Here is a 21,929-nt window from a genome sequence, read left to right on the forward strand (position 1 = left end):
TTTAAAGAACAATTGATAGTGGTTACTGCAAACAAATATACCTATTTTGAGTTTACATTCTCCATATTTGAGATTCTACACTAAACCACATAAACCCTATTAAGGATTTCAGGACTTTACTTATTATTCAAATAGAAAGCTGTATCCTGGGCTGTGCCTATGGCTCAAGGAGTAGAGCTCCAGACCCATATACCAGGGGTGGCGGGTTCAAACCCAGCTCTGACCAAAAACTACAAAACAAATTAAAAAAAAAAAAAAAGAGAGAAAGAAAGAAAAAGAAAAGAAAAAGAAAGCTGTATCCCTCACAATATTTGTTACTCAATTTCCATATAACCCTGTCAGCCAAGAAGAGTTTTGCTTAAAATTTTGGTAGCCTCCATTATGAAAACCACAGATTTATTGAATACACATGTCTAGAATTACTAGCCCTGTCCATCTGGAAATATTCTTGTGCTAAAAGAAGCTAATTAAGAATTTTAAGTATGAGGCCAGGCAGGGTGGCTCATGCCTGTAATCCCAGCACTCTGGGAGGGCAAGGCAGGTGGATTGCTTGAGCTCAGGAGTTCAAGACCAGCCTGAGGAAGAGCAAGATCCTGTCTCTAAAAATAGCCATATGTTGTGGCAGGCACCTGTAGTCCCAGCTACTTAGTAGACTGAGGCAAAAGAATTGCTTGAGCCCAAGAGTTTGAGGTTGCTGTGAGCTATGATGCCATGACACTCTACCAAGGGTGACAAAATGAGACTCTGTCTCAAAAAAAAAAAAAATAATTAAGATTTTAAGTAGGGATGTGACATTGTCACCTGTACTATGGTAAAAACAAAGGAGATGGCTGGAAGGAGGGAGGTATGTTAAGAGGTCAGACAGTTTACAGCTCCGAGCTTAAGAAAGACATATGGAGAGATAGATATAAAAGGTCTCCAGAAATAGAATTAGTAGGTGGTCATGATTACTTGAATGAGGGGGGTGAAGAAGAAGAATAAATATCATACTCAGATTTCTAATTTTAAAGTGTTCGTAAATGGTGCCGCCATTAATTAAAAGGATGGAAATGAGCTTTCTTGGGGGACAGGGAAAGGATATGTTTATGTTTGTTCATGTTGCATTTATCTTGATGTACAAGTGCAGAATAAGGTACCTGGCTGAGAGTCATAGTAAGCAGCCTTTGTGCTGACCCCAGTGACCCTTACCTCCTGGGATTCAGGCTTTATGTAATTCCATCTCCTTGAGTAATTTGCTTCTGACCAGTGGAGTATGGAAACAATGGGGATATATCTCTCTCATGACTAGGTTACAAAAGATTATGAATCCCACCTTGTGACTACACTCTGTTTGCACTTTGCACACTTTGATGGAGCAAACTTTCATGTCTCAGAGGCCCGTACAGCAAAGCATTAACAGTGGCCTCTGGTCAACAGCCATCATGGACCTGAGGCCTTTAATTTAGGATCCTGCAAGGAACTTAAATGAATCTACAATCTTTGAGTTAGTCTTTACCAGCCAAGCCTTCGGATAAGACTGTACCAGGGGTCCTCAAACTGCGGCCCGCAGACCACATGAGGTGGTGTGATTGTATTTGTTCCCGTTTTGTTTTTTCTACTTCAAAATTTGTTCATAGTTTTTTTTTTTTTTTTTTTTTAACTATAGTCCAGCCCTCCAACGGTCTGAGGGACAGTGTATTGGCCCCCTGTTTAAAAAGTTTGAGGACGCTTATGTAGACCTTGGGCTGACACCTTAATTATAGCTTTATAAAAAGTCTAGGAAGTAAAAAATCCAGCAAAACTGTGCCTGGATTCCTGACCCACAGAAACTGCAAGATAATAAATGTATTGGTTTAAAGAGCTAAGTTTTTGCGTAATTTGTTAGGTGTAATAGATAACTAATGAAAGAGCTCTGGAGATGCAGGCTAGAACTGGTTCATCAGAAAATACATACAGAGCATGAGTAAGCTCCTTGAAAGATAACATGCAGGGATGTGGAGAAAGAGGTTAGCACAGGAGGTAGAGGAATTAAAATGTAAGGAACGGATGAAGGACCAGCAGCCTAAAAAGAAAACTGCAAAGAAATAGATACAAAAGCTGGAAATTGCAAGGTTAAGGAAGGCACGAACAAATACCAAGTTTGAAAACTGATGTCAGCAACCTGGTGGATTTTGCTTACCTTTGATGTAAAGGAATTCAAAGTGACCTGGTGGGAGGCAGATTTCAACAGAACACAAAGTAAAAGGGTGATATAAACTTCACTGAAAGGACATCCGGGAGGTAAAGTAGTAAAGGGCTGTGTTGATACATGTGACACTTAGATGTTTAAAGAATGAAAAAGCAAGGTGGGTGGCTTATGCCTGTAATCCTAACACTCTGGGAGGCTGAGGCAGATGGATTGCTTGAGCTCATGAGTTCAAGACCAGCCTGATCATGGGCAAGACCCTGTCTCTACTAAAAATAGAAAAATAAGCTGGTTTTGGTGGCACATATCTACAATCCCAGCTACTCAGGAGGCTGAGGCAAGAGGATTGCTTAAACCATGAATCTGAAGTTGTGAGCTATGATGATGCCATGGCCTGCTATCAAGAGTGACAAAGTTGAAACCACCTCATAACAAAAAGGAAAGAGTAAGGTGATATTTGCAGTAGGTGAAAAGTTGGTGGCTTTTTTTTTTTTTTTTTTTGTAGAGACAGAGTCTCACTTTATGGCCCTCGGTAGAGTGCCGTGGCCTCGCACAGCTCACAGCAACCTCCAACTCCTGGGCTTAAGTGATTCTCGTGCCTCAGCCTCCCGAGTAGCCGGGACTACAGGTGCCCGCCACAACACCCGGCTTTTTTTTTTTTTTTTGGTTGCAGTTCGGCCGGGGCTGGGTTCGAACCCGCCACCCTCGGTACATGGGGCCGGAGCCTTACCGACTGAGCCACAGGCGCCGCTTTTTTAAGGGGAGAGACTTAACCATATTTATGTGATGAGGTTTTCTTGCTCATGAAGATTTTGATGACATTTTGTTATTTATTGCTTAGGTGTTATTTATAACAAAACCAATAAAGGGAATAACTTGTTGAGCCTTTTTTAATTTTTTTGCCCTTTTGAAGGCACTTACATGTCTATTTGCATTTTATATAACAAAACATAGCAACATTTTGCCCATATATAACATAAATATTTCTTAATGGTGTTATGTTGCTGGCATAGTTATTTTTAATATTGTATAACAAATTGTCAAGCTTGTACTATAAATGATCTATTTCCTATTTGTTGGACCTCTAGGTTGTTTCCAACTTTTTGTAACTGTAAATAACTCTGTGATTAATGGCATGATTCTTCTCCAAAATAAAAACAGAGGGGCTGTTTTTGTTTCCCATAAGAGTGTTTCTGGACACTCCCAAAGTCAGCATTCTTCATGCTAAAGGGCTCTGAACTGAATTCAATAAAAATTAATGCAAAAACTGCTGGGCTCCTTCTTTTGTATTCTTTTATTATTCCAAACTTCGTAAGTCTGGCAGGTAGGTATTTAAAGTATACAGAGAGAGATCATCCATGGAGTGTTCAGATTTAAACTTTCTGCAAAACCAAATGTGTTCTGTGAACTGATTTTGGGTTGACATCTTTCTGCTAAACATCCTGTGGTACATGAAACACAGCAGAGAGGAGCTCGATAACTTTTTTCTTTTATCTATTTATTTTCTATTGCAAGGAATTTTGCTGTCCTTAAAACCTTCCTTGCTGTTGCACTTGCAAACAAAATAATCCACTCTCCCTTGGAGGGCTGAGTATGCTGCCAGAAAAAAACCAATATATATCTTTCATTTGAGCTTAGAGCAATTGTTGCATATCTACTAAACGTTAGGTTTGCCAAATCCTTCTTCAGAATCACTATCACATTTCTGGGAAGACACTTGTTGAAAGGGAAAACTTGTACTGCTTTTGCAGAGACCAGCTGAAATTCACCCTGTTTAAAATAAGAGTTTGTCATTCTTTGCTTACCACTTCCCTCTCATTCTATCTGTGAGACTACCCCACTTTTACTTATCCTAGTAAAAAGAGCTTATACAAGCATGATAGTTAGTTACAAAAGGATAAGGAAGGACAAAAGGAACCAGACCTGAAAAATCCACGTACTCATGGGTAAACCACAAGACGGAGGTAAAGTAGTAAAGGGCTGTGATGCTAGAACGAAGAGGCCTGCGGGTTGATTCCCAAGAAAACTGAGGAGCTCAGTGCCGGAGAAACAGAAACAAAGGGCTGGGGACTTGGAAAAGAAATGGAAAACTCAGTTTCCAAACAAGGTCAGACCCTGGCTGAGAAGTTGAGTTGTCTCCTTGGTACAGCTCCCTGAATCCTGCATGCCAAGCCTTTTCAATGGTTCCAGCATATAACTGATAGAAAACATTAAAATTATCTGCATTTTTGAATGGGTGCTTATGTGCCTATACACATACAAATTTACTGCACTGGGTCTTATGATTTCCATGAGCCTGCTAAAGTTTTATGCAAAATGTAATGAGTATTTGCATTTTTGTAGGGGAAGGATCCACAGTTTTTCACTAGTCCAAGAAGGACACATTACCTAACAGAAATGAAGGATCAATGCTTTAAACAAAAGCTCTTTTTATGTAAAAATATTATGATCTACCCCTTTCCTTCTTGTCCTTATCTGATCAAATGTTTAGTGAGATGAATGGTGTGTTCATCTTCTATGGTAGAATTTTCCCACATTTACAGACTTCTAATTATCACTACAATGTCCCATTAACTACCCTTCCTTTTTTTTTTGTAGAGACAGTCTCACTGAGGGCCCTCAGGTAGAGTGCCATGACATCACACGGCTCACAGTAGCCTCTATCTCTTGGGCTTATGCGATTGATTATCTTGCCTCAGCCTCCCAAGCAGCTGGGACTACAGGCACCCGCCACAACACCCGGCTATTTTTTAGTTGCAGTTTGGCCGGGGCTGGGTTTGAACCCACCACCCTGGGCATATAGGGCTGGCGCCCTACTCACTGAGCCACAGGCGCCGCCTTTTTTTTTTTTATTAAAGCTTCATTACCATTTCTGGTTCACTGAGTTATGTATTTAGTAAATTTTATACCTTTTTACAGTCATGTCCATCCAATCCTACTGAGTGGGGGCTACTGCAGAATGGGCCGGACCGTCCTGTTGGAACTGAAGGCAAGTGTCTGCAGCCTCTCTCCCTGGTTCCGTTTCCCCCCACACCCTTAGTTCCACATGCCTTTTACTATTCCTCTTGATTTTTCAAAGTCAGCCCAAGTTCCCTATCTTTGGAAACATCTAGGATTACTTCAACCCTCAGAATTCTTTCTCTCCTCCGGAATTTACACGTGTAACATCTATTTGGTGCCAGGAAAGAGAGTAAAGCAGTGTGTTATAGCCCAGGCTTTTTCGACCTCTGCACTGTTGATATTTTGGGCTGGATAATTCTCCACGTGGAGGCCTGTCCTGTGCATTGCAGAATATTCCCTGTTTACATGGTCTCCAGCAACTGGGTACTAGATTCAGTAGCACACCTCCCTGCTTGCCTCGAGTATGGCAACTCCAAAAGCCTACAAACATTGCCAAATGTCCTGAAAGGAAACATGCCTTCAGTTAAGAACCACTGTTGAAAAATGATCACCACGTATCAGGTAATGTGCTGAACTATGTAAAGATTGTATTGAAATTGAAATTGGTTGTATTCTTCTCTCCTACCTTTATTCTGCCTTTTAATTTAGTTCACACACTTATTTTTAATTTATCTTGTATTCCATCTTTATCTTCATAAAGCACTTTAACCCTTTTTTAAAACAAAGAAAGTTGTGTATAAACACTGAAGTTTTGTGGAACATAGTGTGATATATTTAATGTCTACATAAAGTGGAAATAATACATATTGCTTTTTGTAAACTTTGCCAGTAGATTGAAAGTAGATATTAGCCCTGCCTTTTAATAGGTTGGTACTGACAATTGGAGATCTTTTTTAATAACTGAACAAAGTCCAAATAATGAACATTGGAAGAACAAAGACTCAATATCAGGATTGCTTGATTCCAAAGTCCATGATATTTTCATGGTATAATGCTATTTTTAAACTGATACGTATTTATGCATATTTCTGGGGTATCTATGGTATTTTGATACATGCATACAATGTATAATGATCCAATAAAAGTATTCAGGTTACCCATCACTTCTAACATTTATCATTCCTCTGTGTTGGGAACATTTCATATTTTCTCTTTTAGTTATTTTGAAATATACAATACATTGTTAACTGTAATCAGCCTACAGTGCTATCAGACATTAGAGCTTTCTCCTGATTTTGTTTGTACGCATTAACCAACCTTTTTATTTCTCTCTCAATAACCCTTCTCAGCCTCTGATAATTATTATTTTACTCTCTACCTTCACATGAGGGAGAATATGCCATATCTGTCTTTCTGTACCTGGCTTATTTTACTTAATATAATGACCTCCAGTTCCATCCATATTGCTGCAAATGGCATGATTTCATTCTTTATTATGGCTAAATAGTATTTAACTGCATGTATATACATTTTCTTTATCCATTCATCTATTGATGGATGCTTAGCTTGACTACTTGGCTTGGCTATCGTGAATAGTACTGCAATAAACATGGGGTTGCAGGTATCCCTTTTATATGCTGATTTCCTTTCTTTGGGATAAATACCCAATAGCGGGATTGCTGAATTGTATGATAGTTCCACTTTTTGTTTTTTGAATATCCTGTAAACTATTTCCCGTAACATCACCACCAGTGGGGTGTTAGAGTTCCCTTGTCTCCCCAGCCTCACCAGCATTTGTTACTTTTTGTCCTTACGATATTAGCCATTCAAAGTAGGATAAGATTGTGGAATGTAAAGGTCTTAGCAATTTTGAGAAAAGTCTATTCAGGTCTTTGGACCAATTTTTAATGGAATTTTTTGTCTTCTTGCTTTGGAGTTGAGTTCCAGTGTATCCTACATATTAGTCCTTTGATAGATGAATAGCTTGCAACTACTTTGTCCCATTTTATGAGTTGTGACTTCACTCTGCTGTTTCCTTTGCCATACAGGTTTGTAGTTCAGTATAGTTCCATTGTCTATTTTTGGTTTTATTACCAGTGCTTTTGGGGTCTTAGACATAAAAATCTTTGCCTAGAACAGTGTGTTAGAGCATTTCTCCTATGTTTTCATATTTTATAGCTTAAAGTCTTACATTTGACTCTTTAATCCACGTTGAGTTTTGTATAAGGTAAGGTCCAGCTTTCTTCTTCTGCATGTGAATATCCAGTTTTCTGAGCACTACTTATTGCAGAGGGCATCCTTTCCTGAGTCTAAATTCTTAGTGCCTTTGTTAAAAATCAATTGGCTATAAATACATGAATTTATTTCTGGGTTCTCACTTGCATAATGAGATTTTGTTTACTGTTTTTTATAGGACCATCCTTTTAACTCACTTGAATTTTGGCCTGTAGAACCAGGATCACATCTGCTATCTCTTGGTAATGTCCATTTCTTATTATGGCTCAGAAATAGTCAATCTAAAGGAAAAGCAGGCATTTTAGTTCTTCAGAAACCTCACAAAAGAGAGACTGGGGGTATAAAAATCTGATACTAAAAGCATTCATTTTCTATCATTTATCTTAAACTACACTGAAACTATTCAATACTTTTGAAGGTTCAGAAAATACATTACAGAAAAAAAGGAAATCATCTCAATGGCTACTCTAATGCACAACCTTAGCTTCACGGCATTTCCCTCATTTCCTTGGGAGGTTATTTCTCCAACTTATTGTTTCAATTGATTGCTAGGATTTCAATCTTTTTAGACCTTTTGCATTAGAAGAAAGAACAAGTATGCTATTTTTTTCTCAATTTGGGGGGTTTGAAGTTTATCACACTCTTTCCCCCACTCAACCTATAGAATTGAATTTCAAAAAACTAATGTCTTTTAGGACATAAAGTTCAAAATCAAAGTATTGGGTTAGCATCACAGCCTCGAAATTGAAAAAGAAGAGGTTAAATTTCTTACTTCTACTAACTCTTAAAAGGCTTTTAAAGAAAAGGGATCTTGATAAATAGACTTGTGAAAGGAAAAAGAAGACACCAACAAAGGCATGTGTTGCGTTTTCTGTCCAAGGGTTTAGTTTATTTCATGCAATTCTAGTTGGCTACTGCCTGGATGACATACCATGACCAGAAGGTCTGCTTGGTTTCATTTATTTTAGAGTTTAGGCAATTTCAGGCAAATTCACACTTTTAATCAGAACTACAATTCAATGAGGTCAGTATCTTACAGCATAGATTTCATTAAGCCTAGTAGCTCACCGACCCACCACCTATGCACAATTTCCAGCTCACACACTTATCATCAAAACAGAAGATTCCAATATATCTAAAGTTCTACAAACTGGGTCAGGAAGCTTCTGCTCAACTTTAGACAAAAAAATGAACCTTTATTAAGAGACAAAAATATATGAGGTCAGACAATTAAGTTTCGCAAACTCATCCTAAAAAAGGTGCTATATACCTTGTTGCTGAAGATTGCTACGGTCACCTCCTTTGAAGTATCCCTCCTTGAGAAACTAAGCCCAGATGCCAGGACCTAATCCACTCTTCAAAGCACTTGTTCTAGGATGAGTTCGCAAACTTAATTGTCAGCCCTCACATTCCCATTCCTATATTTAGAGGATAACTGTTAAGTTAAACCTCCCAAACCAGCACACATGGATTGTCACTTGAGTTTTTGCCCTCAATAAACAAGAATCTGAGAGCTTTAAAAAATAATAATAATAATAATAATCTGAGCGCTAGAAAGGATCTCAGAAATGACTTTCAAAACAAGGTGAAGTTATTGCTTTCACAACATTTAGGAAGAAGGGAAACATTCACCATTTTTTCTTGACTGTGAGGCAACAGGTGAACAAAGTTCTTACATATTGAGGTCGAGATGTATCTTTATTAGGTGGAAGCTCCAGTGTGTTACTTTACCTAATGAGGTCCATTTTTAATGTCAGAGGCGGACTAGATAACCTTCCCTCATGAATGTTACATGGATCTGTTAGGCTTACTTTATCCCAATGCTGCTTAGAGGCTGAATAGGAAAATCGAATTGTTACAATCTTAGGTTAACCTTAGTCTTTGTCACTTTGAAGTTGCAGCGGCTTTCCCTGTCTGGGTCCTGTTCCGCATCTGGGCTGTAGCCTTCTAAACCATCACCTCCGACTCAGTCTCCCCTCCCCGCAGGCAGAGCACAAGCAAGAGAGAGGTCAAAACTCAGTAACTCAGTACTACCAAAAAAAAAAAAAAAAACCAAACCATCTCCCTGATTTATAAAGGTTTTGAAGGTTTTCCTCTATGGGCTTCCTTGTGCAGTGTTCCTCCCCCTGTCCTTTTCTCCTTAAAAAAAAAAAAAAAAAAACTCAAGTCTCTGCACCATCTCTTAGGAGGGTACAGCTCATTTATAACACATTTGGTTACTTTTTCATATTAAAAGATTTTACAATTTGAATTCAGAAAAAGATGCCTTGAGTAATAACTAATATTTAGAAACATTTTAATACATGCCAAGCACTGTGCTCAGTATTTCAGACATATTAAGAAAGCATTTAACCCTGAGGACTTTATGAAGTAGGAACACCTACCGCTTGCCCTCCAAATCTATTCAGTTCCTGAGCCCAGGGGGCAAGTTTGGATGGCAAATAAATTACATTGTCTTTCCTTATCTTTAGTATCCCCACTTGAGATGGTAAAAAGCTTGAGCTTAAGTAACAATTTGTTTTTAAAAGTGCACATGCAAATGAATTTGGTTCCTTGGTTGCAATAGCAACAGTTTAGAGGGGAAGAATTTGAGAGTGAGAGGCATGTATACCATTGTCTCCATTTTGCAGATGAAAAAACTGAAGCACAGGTAAGTTAAGGAGCTACCTAGGAGTCCGTAGCTAGTCAGTGTCAGAGGCAGCAATCTTACCCAGGCACACAGCTCCAGTCATTACGCCTGGGCTAGACTGCCCAGCTAGGCATTATTTCCCTTCCTGGTGGCCTGCAGTGTTATCCCTGTAGATTTTCTGGGAATCTTTGGAGAGGTTAGCCAGAGTTTCCATCCCACTTTCTCTAGAGTTCAATTTGTCAACAGACTCTGGTTATATGTTCTATTAGCACTGTTATAAACAACTCTCGGATACTGAGACTTGCTCTTTTCTACAGCTTAACAGTCTAATCACACATCTTTAATGAATGCTGAAACATGGATCATTGTTCTCACAGGAAGAGGAGAAGGAGATTACTACGCAGAGAAATCCAGGTTGGTGTGCAGTGTAACTTGAACTCTCATTTTGGGCAATCCCTCTTGCAATCTCTAAAACTCAGGACCTCTTCAAACCATCGCATGTCCTCAACTAATCATGCTTGTTAAGATCTAGCTTCTCATAGCCAGTCAGGTTCACACCTGTGGTTAGTCTTTCAATATTTCCTAAAAATAATGCCAGCAATGCGAGGGCCCTTATGAAATCATGCAGAAACACCAGGCTCTACATCGTCATGAAATGTTCTCATACGTTGTCAGCTGACTACCATCTAACTAGAAAATCAGAAGATAAACTCAGGCTTGCATATCCAACACAATCTTGTCTATTAAACTGACAGCTAATAACTTTTGAAATCTTGTCTATTAAACTGACAGCTAATAACTTTAGAAACCGTTAAGAATAAAAAAAAAAAAGTCGTGCTTGATTTCAAAAGTCTGTTGACATTTTCACCTAGTAGCAAGGCTGAACATAGAGTAGGACTAGAATTACATTCAATCAGTAACAGGTAACAGACATACTTCGTGCTGGAGGCTTTCTGTATATTAGGTCCCTGGCGGTGCCTGCCGTTCAGGGTGTCTGCTTCTGTGTCAGTGTGGTGAAAGAATCAAAGGTAGGTGGCAGACTGCCAGTGGGCCCAAGAAGCCACCCCTTCAACATGGTGCATACTTCTGAAGCACCACTTCAAGGAAAATAAAAATGTCTTTGTAGACAATGAAGAAAAAAATACCTGAGTTAAAGACAAAACTCTTGAGACTCCCAAGTGTCCAGGTGAGATTTCTAAGTATGTAGCAAGTACTCCTGGTGGTTAGGGATACTGTGATGAGAAGGGCTGCAACTCAGCACTCTGAAGTGTTCAAAAAAACTAGATTTAGATCTAGGCTCTAATTACGATTCTATCACTTACCAGGGGTGTGATCTTGGCCAAGTCACTTGCCCTATTCTAAACTTCAATCTGTGCAAAGAGATTAAGTTGCACCATCTCTATTATTTTTTCCAGTGGCAAAAAGTTTGATTCTTGCTTATGTCTTAGAGCTCTGACTGCCTAAATCCTGTTACAGCATTTCTTTTCTTTTGAAACAGAGTATCATTCTGTTACCCAGGCTAAAGTGCTATGGTGTCAACCTAGCTCACAACAACCTGGGTTCAAATAACCACTGCCTCAGCCTCCTGAGTAGCTAGGACTACAGGCACCTGTCACCACACCCAGCTATAATTTTTCTACTTTTACCAGAAATGGGATCTCACTCTTGCTTCAGGCTGGTCTCAAACTCCTGAGCTCAAGAGATCCTCCTGCCTTGGCCCCCCAGAGTGTTAGGATTACAGTCATAAGCCACAACCTGGCCCGTTACATCATTTCTATAGATGTCATCTGTTTATTCAGCATAGAATAAATAACTGTATCACAGCACTGTAAAATATCCCTGGCAGATCTTAAAGATCTATACAAATCTAAACTATGAGTATTCCACTCATTAACCCATTACTGCTCACCTAATGAGACTAACCAATACTCCCAAATGCAAGGTATACATTATTAAAAAATAGTTTCATGAATATCTGGATTTTAGCAAAAATTCCAATTTCTTTTCCCTGTGACCTTTGGCTCAAATGTCCTGAATGATATAGGGTTCACTGTATATCTCCTGTCTTAAAGGTTCATGGTTTTGTTTTTAATTGAAATATCCTTACAATGCTTTTCCTTCTTAAAGAAGTGCTTATACGGTAACCTAAGCGAATCCAGTGGAAAGAGTCAATAAATATTCCCTGAGAACACACAAAATTTATAATATACATCTATAAAAAAAGTTTAAAACATTTTAATCATTGCCACATTTTCTTGTGATTGATACAATTTAAAAATAAGTCTATTTTCACATAGTTCTTTTTAAAAAATATATAATGTCTGTTTGAATTACAAATGATTAAACAAAATCCAGTACTTTACAGCTTACCATCTCCCATAAAATTCTCATTTAATTGAGGACTTAGAAAAACGTAGGCCAGCAATGGAAAGTGTATTAAAATTAAGGGTGGTTTTAATTCTAATATCAGAAACTCTTCATAAGCATCAGAGTGTAAGCCGAAATGGCAGGTGTAAGTCTTCCATCTGTAAATAAACGATCCCCTCTTGGGATTAAAGGTGATCAGTGAGAATCACCCGGTGGTAAACCCTACAGCACAGGAATCGGTGTGGCTGCCACTGCTATGCTCTCGATGGCACACTCGTCGGTGCCTCTGCGGATCCGGAAGTAGCCACCCTCGCCCCAACCTGTGCCCCAGCTATTTTTAACAGTCCAGTATTTCATCCCAGTAGCTGAATCGGTGCCATAGCCTATAAGCAGGACAGCGTGATTAGTCAGCTCAAAGGGGTTGAAGGGGTCTCTCAGACCAGTGTGGTGGTAGATCCCCCTGCGGTAGTGGAGAAAGTCATCATAGACTTCAAAAGCAACCGCCATGGGCCCATGTTGGACCAGCTCCAGCTTCATCAGAGCTTCATTGCAGCCCCCATAGAAACCTCCCACATAGTGGTACTCGGAGGAGTAGTAACGCCTGCAGTCTTCCTTCATTCTGCACGGAGCATCAGTGCCTATGTAGGGGAAGCAGGCCTCTTCCACCAGCCCAAAATCTTGGGCATACTTTCCTGCGATGAGGTACGGGAAGCCACCTTCACAGCCTGAGGATGAATAACACACATGGTGGTTAATTCTTACCAGAAAAGGGCACAGAAAAAATTGTTCTACTTCCTATTTTTCTTCTTCTGCTCTTTTATTCTTTACCCCTGGAAACCGTCCATAGCTTAATGTCACTTCAGTCATCAGTCTAGCTAACTATCCTTTTACCTCTCCCCCTCCAAATCTATTGGCTATATATTTAGTTATCACCTAATATGGAAGGTAGCTATGATGTGGTGGTGAAGTGGGATGGCTCTGAATCCTGCATGAGCTCCAATCTATAGCTCTGTGAAGAATTTAACTTCTTTGTGCCCCTGTTTACTTATCTGCCAAATATAGATCGTAATAGCACCTTCCTCATAGGGCTAAATTAGTTACTTCATCCACAAACAATAAAAGTTTAGCTATTGCTAAATGGCCAGACCCCATCCTCAGCTCTTCTTCAAGCAAGTCTACCCCGACAACCTCCTGATAAAACGTCCTCCCCTCACCTCTCTCCTGTAGTCCTCATCCCGTTTCACAGACCCATAACCTTGTCATTTGTCTTCATTGTATTTCTCACCGTTACAATGATTTCATTTCTATTTCCCTCGCTGAACTGTAAGCGTCGTGAGTTTAAGGAGCAGTAACAATGGTGGTGTTTAGTAAGTTCTTCACACAGGATGAAGAGCTCAGAGGCAAATAATCATTCACTGGCCACCTCACTGGTTGCTGGGAAACTTTCCAGTGGCCAAATCTGGTCTCGACAGCAGAAAACTTTAAAATGATAATGTTTTTCCCTGAATCAATTGCAGCTAGGCTTTCTACATATATTCTATACAGCTTGTTCTAGAAGTCTAAATATAGAAATGTTAAAATTCTCCTAAAGAGAAACCAGTGTTAGTATGATTGATTTTAATACAAATTGGGTTTTGGAGCAAGACCATGGTTGGAACTGAACTTCAAATGCTTAAAAACTGTGTGACCACCAAAATATTATAAAACTTCTTTGTTCCTATTTCCTGCCTACGACTAGGACTGTACCTACTTCTTTAAGCATCAGTAGGTAATGTATACAAGAGGCAATGCTTACGAAATATATAGGTAACTACTGACAATTTGCTGAGGGCACACTGAATTCCATGAGGGACCATTCGTTAATAAGTGGTAGGTCCAGACTTCTACCCAGCTTATCTAGTTACAGACACTGTGCTCTCTCTGCTACACCGTTCTTTTGCCTTTGCAAATAGCGGCCAACTACGCCCAGCTAAACATCTCATAAAGATAGTGCCTGAAACAAAACACTTACCTTGGGCATACTGGCTGCAAGATACAACCTCCTGAGGACTCAAGATTGGGGTCTGAGTATTGTTGGTTAGTATACGGATTCTTGCTTCTAGCATACCCACAGAAGCAAATGAGTAGCAGCTGCCACAAGATTCTGAAAACAGGAAAGAAAGATATACAATCTAAGAGTCACTGGAAGCCTCACAGAGAATCATACAGAAACCCGAGGGGATCAGAAAAACACAGGGATATTTACAGGGAATGTTGGTGCTGTCTGTGAAGGATCCGCACAACAGAAAAGATTCAATCCACAAACACTGCCGAGCTGACAAATATTAAGATTTCATTCTTTTTCATCAAAAGTAATACATTCTATATGGGACTTTCTTTGGGAATGTTTTAGAAGCTATAAAGAAAAAAAAGAACCCTCTCATAACTTCTAAGAAACATTTGACAGTATTCTTGATAATGAAGAAAGGATTTATTTCCACAAGATTTTGAGCCATTATGTTGAGAGATAACTGTGAAGGGGTATGTGAGCTGAGCTTTTAAATATCTCTAATGCAATGAAATGGATGTTTATGTCCCCTGAAATTCACATTGAAATCTCAACCCCTAGAGTCCTAGAGGATTGGTGCCCTAACAAAAGAAGCCTCCGGGAGATCTCTCATCCCTCCCACCACGTGAGGTTACAGAGAAAAGAAGGCAGTGTGTGAGCCAGGAGCCAGGAGGTGGGCCCTCATCGGACTGCAAATCTGTTAGCACCTTGACCTTGGCCCTCCCACCCTGCAGAACTGTGAGAAATAAAATTTCTGTGTAAGTCACCCAAGATGCAATATTATAGGAACCCCTAAGAGACTAACATAAGCAGTATTCTAAAGCATTTGGGGTGGAAATAACCCTAAGAACGACCGAGGTGTGGGTGTGTTGTACAGTGTTGGTCTTAACCCAAGTATGGGAGACAAAAACACCACCACCACCAACAAAGCCCCAAAAAGGAAAAGAATGATTATCATGATGAATATGGTATTTAAGGTGGACAATGAGGAAGTGAGGGCATGGTCAGAGGAAGATGAAAAGCAGCTGATGGTGGGGGGCGGGTGCTAAGGGAAGAAAAATTGCTTCATTCAGCAGCTGGATGCTCTGGCAAGGAAAAAAAAATTAGGAAGCATCTGCTAGGAATAGAATCGCTATTTCAAGAAAAGAAAAAAATTGCTGTATTGTGAGGTAATTTATATGAACGCTGTTTTTTGTATGTTTCTTCAAAATATCTGGGTAAAAGAAATAAATATATGTAAGAAAACATGGCACATATATAACAGGGATTTCCACTTACTACGATTCCAGAAAGAAATGAGCATATTTTAATATCCCTGTTATTAGTCTCTTTTACTGCTGCCAGTAACATGAATTCTCCATGGAGATATGCTTGTACCAAATGCGACACACTGGTATTAACCAGCTCTGCACAACTGGTATGTGATTCTATTTGCTGTACTAATGTATTAGTTCTACCAGATTATCTGAATGGTGAGCTTTCCCTTGCGTAATAAAATTTATGAGCAATTATACAATTCAATAAATAGACTCATTCTACATAAAGAAAAGTCTCTTTAGTAAATCTGAATATTGTAATTGAGTAACTGCCTTCTTTAGAGAGAGAAGTATTCAAAAGAATGTTATGATTTCAAAATACGACTAGGGCTGCTGACTTCCCCTTCTCCCGGTAACTGCCTATGTTCGTCTTGCCCTGAGAAAAAGGAAAGCCAAGACCTAGTCTCATCCTTCAATATTCTACACTGTCTGAAGGACTTACATTGTTTACCTGAAACTAAACTGAATTTATTTGAGAGTTCACGGGACATGTGTTCTGTCTTGATGCCTGACACAATGATGGAATACAATGATGTGAATGATGTGTTTGTAGAATGAGTCAAGGAATGAACAAATAGATACACACTGACAACCAGGACATAAAAGCGAAAAAGTGAAATAAATGAATTCAACGGAGTCAACTTTTACTTGTTTCTAAGCTATATATATAGGTAAGGCAGAAGCCTAGATCCAACCGTGAACCTCCTGAATTAAATTTAGCCTAAAGCTGCCTTCTTACATATTTTGGGTTTGGCCTAAAGGGTTCTCTGTTCTTGCGAACTGTAACCCAACTGGTTATATAAGCAGAGTATAACCTACTCCTTAACAATCACCAAGCTGCAGCTAATCGGGACAGCCAACTGTTCAAACTGTGTTCAAACATGGCAAATGCTGAGCTGTAACCAAACGGCCTGTTTCTGTATCTGATTTCTGTTTTCTATACAGTCACTTCCTCTGTCCATGTGTCTGCTGCAGGCACGCACCAGAGTCACCCTGAACCTATCCTGGTTTAGGGTGCTTCCTGATTCGTAAACAGTTCTTTGCTCCATTAAACTCTGTTAAATTTAATTTGTTTAAAGTTTTTCTGTTAAAACTCCTCCAAATAGTTCAACAACAGTACAAGGCCCAGGACCTAGAGGGTGTTAGAGCCCTGTTTTCTCTCTTCACTACTACTATTTCTAATGTTTCCTAAAGTTCAAACCCTAAAAATCTCAGTCTGATCATATACATTCCTTTACTGCTCAGGAATCATCTAAGAAGATCATTATAAGAGGAGCACTTGGAAAGGGGCCTTGGGATACATCGAATACACAACCTACTTCCTAGAAAACGTGTAACTGAGGCTCAGAAGGAAGCAATGACCCATCCAAGGTCACATAGCTAATGGATGGGAAATGCTTATCATCTCCTAATGCAGGGTTAGTGTTCTGAAATTTCTATTTTATGTCTGTATCTATTTTAAGGAATTTTCAGATTTTCTTTTTCTGTGTTAACAGTCGCTAGATAGAAAAAAAATAAATCTTTTTTTCCCAAAACATCCAAATAATACTCTCCGTAGGACCCATTTTTCCAATGAGGGAAGGTCAAAGTAGAAGATGATGAGTAAGTAGAGAAAGCCAGTGTTCCTTTCATGAGACACCAAGGTCTTAAAAGAAATAACACATCCTGGGTGGTGCCTGTGGCTCAAAGGAGTAGGGCTCCGGCCCTATATGCCAGAGGTGGCAGGTTCAAACCAAAAACTGCAAGAAAAAAAAAAAGAAATAACATATCCTAAGAAAACCTGAAAAGAGTCCTTTTTGGCCATCCCACTGTCTTGGCCCATTATAGCCATACACATAATCTCTCTTTAATAGTATTAGCCATTAAATGCTCACTATCTATCCACAAGGTACTGAGGGAGGGATGAGCCACAAGAGCATTCAAGGGCTCAGAATGTGCTCTGTTTAAAAAGCAATCACAGGAGTGAGGAAAGAAGATAACCTTCCTCAAGCCCCTGACTTTCCCAAAAGAATGTGTCAGCTACCAAGGTAATTAATGCCTTGTCTCAAAAAGCAAGGGCAGCCTTGATTCTAAAAGAATCATTATCCCTTAAGAAGGCTACAATGCAATAAAGAATAAGAAGTGGGTCTGGCCTGGCCGGAGCTCTGCAGTAATCAGATTTGCACAGTCTCAGATAATGTGATTTGCATAGGGTGTAACTCTGCTCAGCAATATCTTAGCACAGTGGAAAACACACTCAAGTAGGGGTAAGGAGTCAGGACTTTCTTGTTTCCCACCTCTTGCCTCTTTCGCTTTGCTATGTGATCCTGGGAAAGTCACTGACCTTTGGCATTTTTATCACGTGTGTAAAATTAATCGGGTGGAACAGACAATTTAAGATCCCTGCCTTTCTGCTTTCATAGCATAAACAGTATTTAGAACCAAGACTTAAATGGAGATTTTAAACACCAGGAAAACAATCTGCATTTCCTAATTAACGTTACCCCTGAGAGATACTCTTCTTCTCTCTTAAAGATATAATAATAAATCAAGACAACATAGCTGGGAGAAGAACAAAGAAAGTCCATCTCACCCAATTTCCTTGCTTCTCTTCCATCTCACACCTCAAAGTAGATCTGGCTGTAATGCTTGATCTCAAGGCTATTTTCAAGTGCAAAGGTAAAACCTCATTTGTCTCAATATTTCTTTCCCCTTTTATCTCAATCTGGTTCCTAAATAAAGAACAGTTGTGAATTCCTTTAACTGTAGTTAATTCTGAGTCTTGGATTATACAAAACACTGGTAAAGTTAGTGGAAACTTCCAAGAAGCCAATTAGCAGGAAGAGAAAATAATTAGTTTTCCCCAACCTACGGTACAGAAAACCAAAAGGAAGTCAAAAGAAGAAGCTCTAAGTACATTATTTTCTCAAGTACTTGACAAGATACTATAGATGAGGAATCAATTCAAAAGCAATTAATTTCCATCAAAGCTGTTTTGCAATTGCCCTCTGTCTGTACAAATCATATTTACAACAGCAAAAGAATAGGGAACACTGGACACAATAACAGCTTTTACCAAGAAACACAGTGTCCAAGAAGTTAGCTTTAGAAAGTCGAATTCCCTTCCTTCCCTTGAATTATTATCACTCATCAATCATATATTTTGGAAGGGAATATAACTTTCTACCCTCTCCTATGCTCCAACTGAATCTTAAATACACTTTATTAATGTAGTTATGTTGTACTTTAATGCTTTGCATACAAGTATTGCTAAAGTGTTAAGTCTCCAGGACAAGGACTGCATCATTGTGGGGAAGATGGGTTAAATTAAGCTTTCTCACCTGAACACCAGGTGGTGCCTGATTGTTTTGAATAATATGATTAAGCTAGCAGGTGCCTTGGGTTCCTAAATAATCACCATTAGTGTTCAATTTGGAGCCACTATTGTTCTGGCTACTATATGAGGTCCCAAGGCTTTCCACCTGTTGGTAGGGGGTTGGGGAGAGGCTTCCTATGCTAGCTTATGTGCCCTCACAAGCTGGATGAAGGTGGAGATCCCCACACCTGCTCACCAGCCGTGACAAGCTGAATAAAGGGCATGTCACAGGTACCTTTAGCTCCTCAGTTCTTTTTCAGTTTGTCTGAATTCAGTGCAAACCTTTTCAGCCTTAATCATTGGCACCACAGACATAATAGTCTTTATATCCTCTGCCATTAAAAAAAAATTTAAGGCCGGGCGCGGTGGCTCACGCCTGTAATCCCAGCACTGTGGGAGGCTGAGGCGGGAGGATTGCTTGAGCTCAGGAGTTCGAGGCTTGTCTGAGCGAGAGTGAGACCCCAACTCGTGAAAAAAATGGAAAAACCCAGCTGGGTGCAGCGGCGAGCGCCTGTAATCCCAGCGGCCCCGGAGGCTGAGGCAGCAGGGTGCCCACAGCCGGAGTCGGAGGCTGCGGTGAGCTCCGACGCCACTGCCCTCTGCTCAGGGCATAGGGTAGAACTCTGCCTCGACAAAAAAAAAAAAAAAAAAATTTAAGACATATTAGAATCTAATATAATGTTCTATAAAAAAAAGTAGCAGCAATGTGAGTGGCTCATATTATGGAGTGCTAACCACATGCCAGGCCCTCAATAACCAAGGAAACACGTGACCAGCATCATTCACTCATCTCCTCAAATAGGAAAAGATCTGTTTAATAGGGTAATTTTTAACCTTCTCTTAATATCAACCCTATAGCCATTCATTTAGCAATTACCTGCAATTTTCTCTCATTTCCAATCCCACCTGTCCAAAAAAGAGATCTCCCCAAGAAATCAAGAAGGTAGAGACGGATTTCGAGAATTATACTTTCTCTAGAATGAAGTGTCCCAGGATAACTGGGAGAAAGGCAAGAAATAAGAACCTCTGGTGAATCAGTGGAAAGGCAGGGATCTTGCTGATGGGCAGCCATGAGATCTGCCTGGGGTTTCTGCAATCAGAAGACTGCAAGAATTCAACCAGAAAGGGGCTTGGAGGGCAGGTGACAAAGTTGAAAAGTAAGAAAGGCTAATTATCACTAAATGTTTAAGAAAGGGGGAAAACAATTCAGCTTTATAATCCCCCCAGGAGACATTAATCAGAATATTTCCAGATAGCAAATACTATACCTATTTATAGTAATAAATCAAGTCACAAGTACTATTATTTTCAAAATAAGCTTAGAAACAATAAACCCGAGTACTGCATAAATGATTACTGTTGGCTAAAACTTAGGATGACAAGATAGTTTGCTATCAAGTTCAGCTAAAAGAGTTGTAATTAAATCCACTCATACTGCCTCAAGTTTGATGAAGAAAGCTGGGTTAATAGTTACCAGCACAGAGTGAACTGAAAATTCCTTACACAGCTCAAAAAATCTACCAGAAAAAAAATTAAAGATCTATTTTGGGGCCTCATGTACTAAATTACAAAGTAAAATGATGGTGGAAAAGGAAAGACGGATTACAGCAAACCTCTTGCAGAAGGAAGACCAATTTAATTGTATATAATTCTTCAGCAAGGAGGCCAGACCAGTTTGTCTTACATATCACTCTGATTGTCTCTAACTACCAGAAACACGAATTGAGCTCAGGTGCAAAGACTATCTATAAGCAAAGTTTGTCATGGAAAAACAAAAGGAAAAAGTGAGGATTCATAGGCCACATTATTTTCCATTTCTTTACCAAAGTGGCTCGTGTTCATTCTATCTATCTCCCAAATCCATCCTCGGGGTCTCACAAATAATAGTTAAAAATAAATTATTGAAAAAAAATTGGACTTTTTTTTTTTTTTACCTTGGTTTCGAACAGGGCTAACATAATTAATACCATGAACATTTCTCCAATCCCAGGATGTCGGCAAATGCAAAATTTTTTTCTGTATTTCAGCAGTCAGTGCTACGGGTTTGGGCCTAGAAAGGAAAAGCACATTTGACATCAACATACAATCTTTCCTTTGTGGAGGGTTTCCAGGTCTAATTCCATGATCTCCGCTACCCGGCTGGACTGAGATGCGGAAGCACGCCCAAAGAGCCCTGGTCCCGTGAGCCTCTCAGTGCACCAACTATACAACTGAGTTGTGAAAATGGCTTTCATTAACTGTTTCTTTTTTAGGATCTAGTCATTTTCCCTTGTGAGATAACACTGATTTTGTGTATCACTGTGATGTTATTTTTAGTATGACTAAAAAGATTGATTCTTACTCACTTTTAACAGATTTTGACCAGGAAAGAAGATGTGAGCAGTTAAAGGAGGTCTACAAAGGGTCAGAAACAACAGAGGAATGGCTGGTGTTGGGCTTGGGAAATGGTGGAGTTGGTAGTGTAAAAGAAGTGGAGTTGGCGGGGTCTCAGCACAAAGCAGGCTGACTTACCACAAGGACAGGTAAAACTATTTCACTATACTATAGAACTTATACCTTATGTGATATATTTCAAAAGTAAGACACACCAGTGAGAGTTGTCTGGGCCTACAAATGAATAGACATTTTCTGGAAATGAGAAAACTATTCTACAAGCTTCTCTGTTTTAGAGATTTAAAAAACACACACACACACAGAGAACTGTAGTCCTAGACCCACCAGACCTTCTCCCAGCCTGCCAAGTGCCCACAGCTCCCGTGTCTTTGCTTTTTGTTTGTTTATCAGGCCCTGGCTGGGTTTGAACCTGCCACCCCCAGTGCGCAGGGCTGGCGCTCTAACCCTTTAGCTACAGGTGCCCAGCTCCCGTGCCTTTGTGCTGCTGCTCTTTACTGTAAAGCAGTAGTTCTCAACCTTCCTCATCCGCAACCCTTTAATACAGTTCCTGTGGGTCGTGATCGGCAGGTTGAGAACTGCTG

At 39.7% G+C, this 21,929-nt stretch overlaps 1 protein-coding gene across 1 annotated transcript in view; it reads right to left on the bottom strand.

Annotated features, from left to right (window-relative positions):
• Positions 1-12,178: 12,178 nt before the first annotated feature.
• CTSC (cathepsin C) overlaps positions 12,179-21,929 on the bottom strand; it is a 39,169-nt gene continuing 29,418 nt past the window's right edge. The window contains exons 5-7 of the mRNA XM_053561070.1: positions 20,889-21,004; positions 14,248-14,379; positions 12,179-12,961 (exon numbers count right to left, since the gene is read on the bottom strand). Of these exons, the coding sequence (XP_053417045.1) occupies positions 12,459-12,961; positions 14,248-14,379; positions 20,889-21,004 (751 nt within the window). The 3' untranslated portion in view covers positions 12,179-12,458. The remainder of the gene's footprint in view (positions 12,962-14,247; positions 14,380-20,888; positions 21,005-21,929) is intronic.

Source organism: Nycticebus coucang, chromosome 14 (genome assembly GCF_027406575.1).
Source record: "Nycticebus coucang isolate mNycCou1 chromosome 14, mNycCou1.pri, whole genome shotgun sequence".
Lineage (NCBI taxonomy): Eukaryota > Metazoa > Chordata > Mammalia > Primates > Lorisidae > Nycticebus > Nycticebus coucang.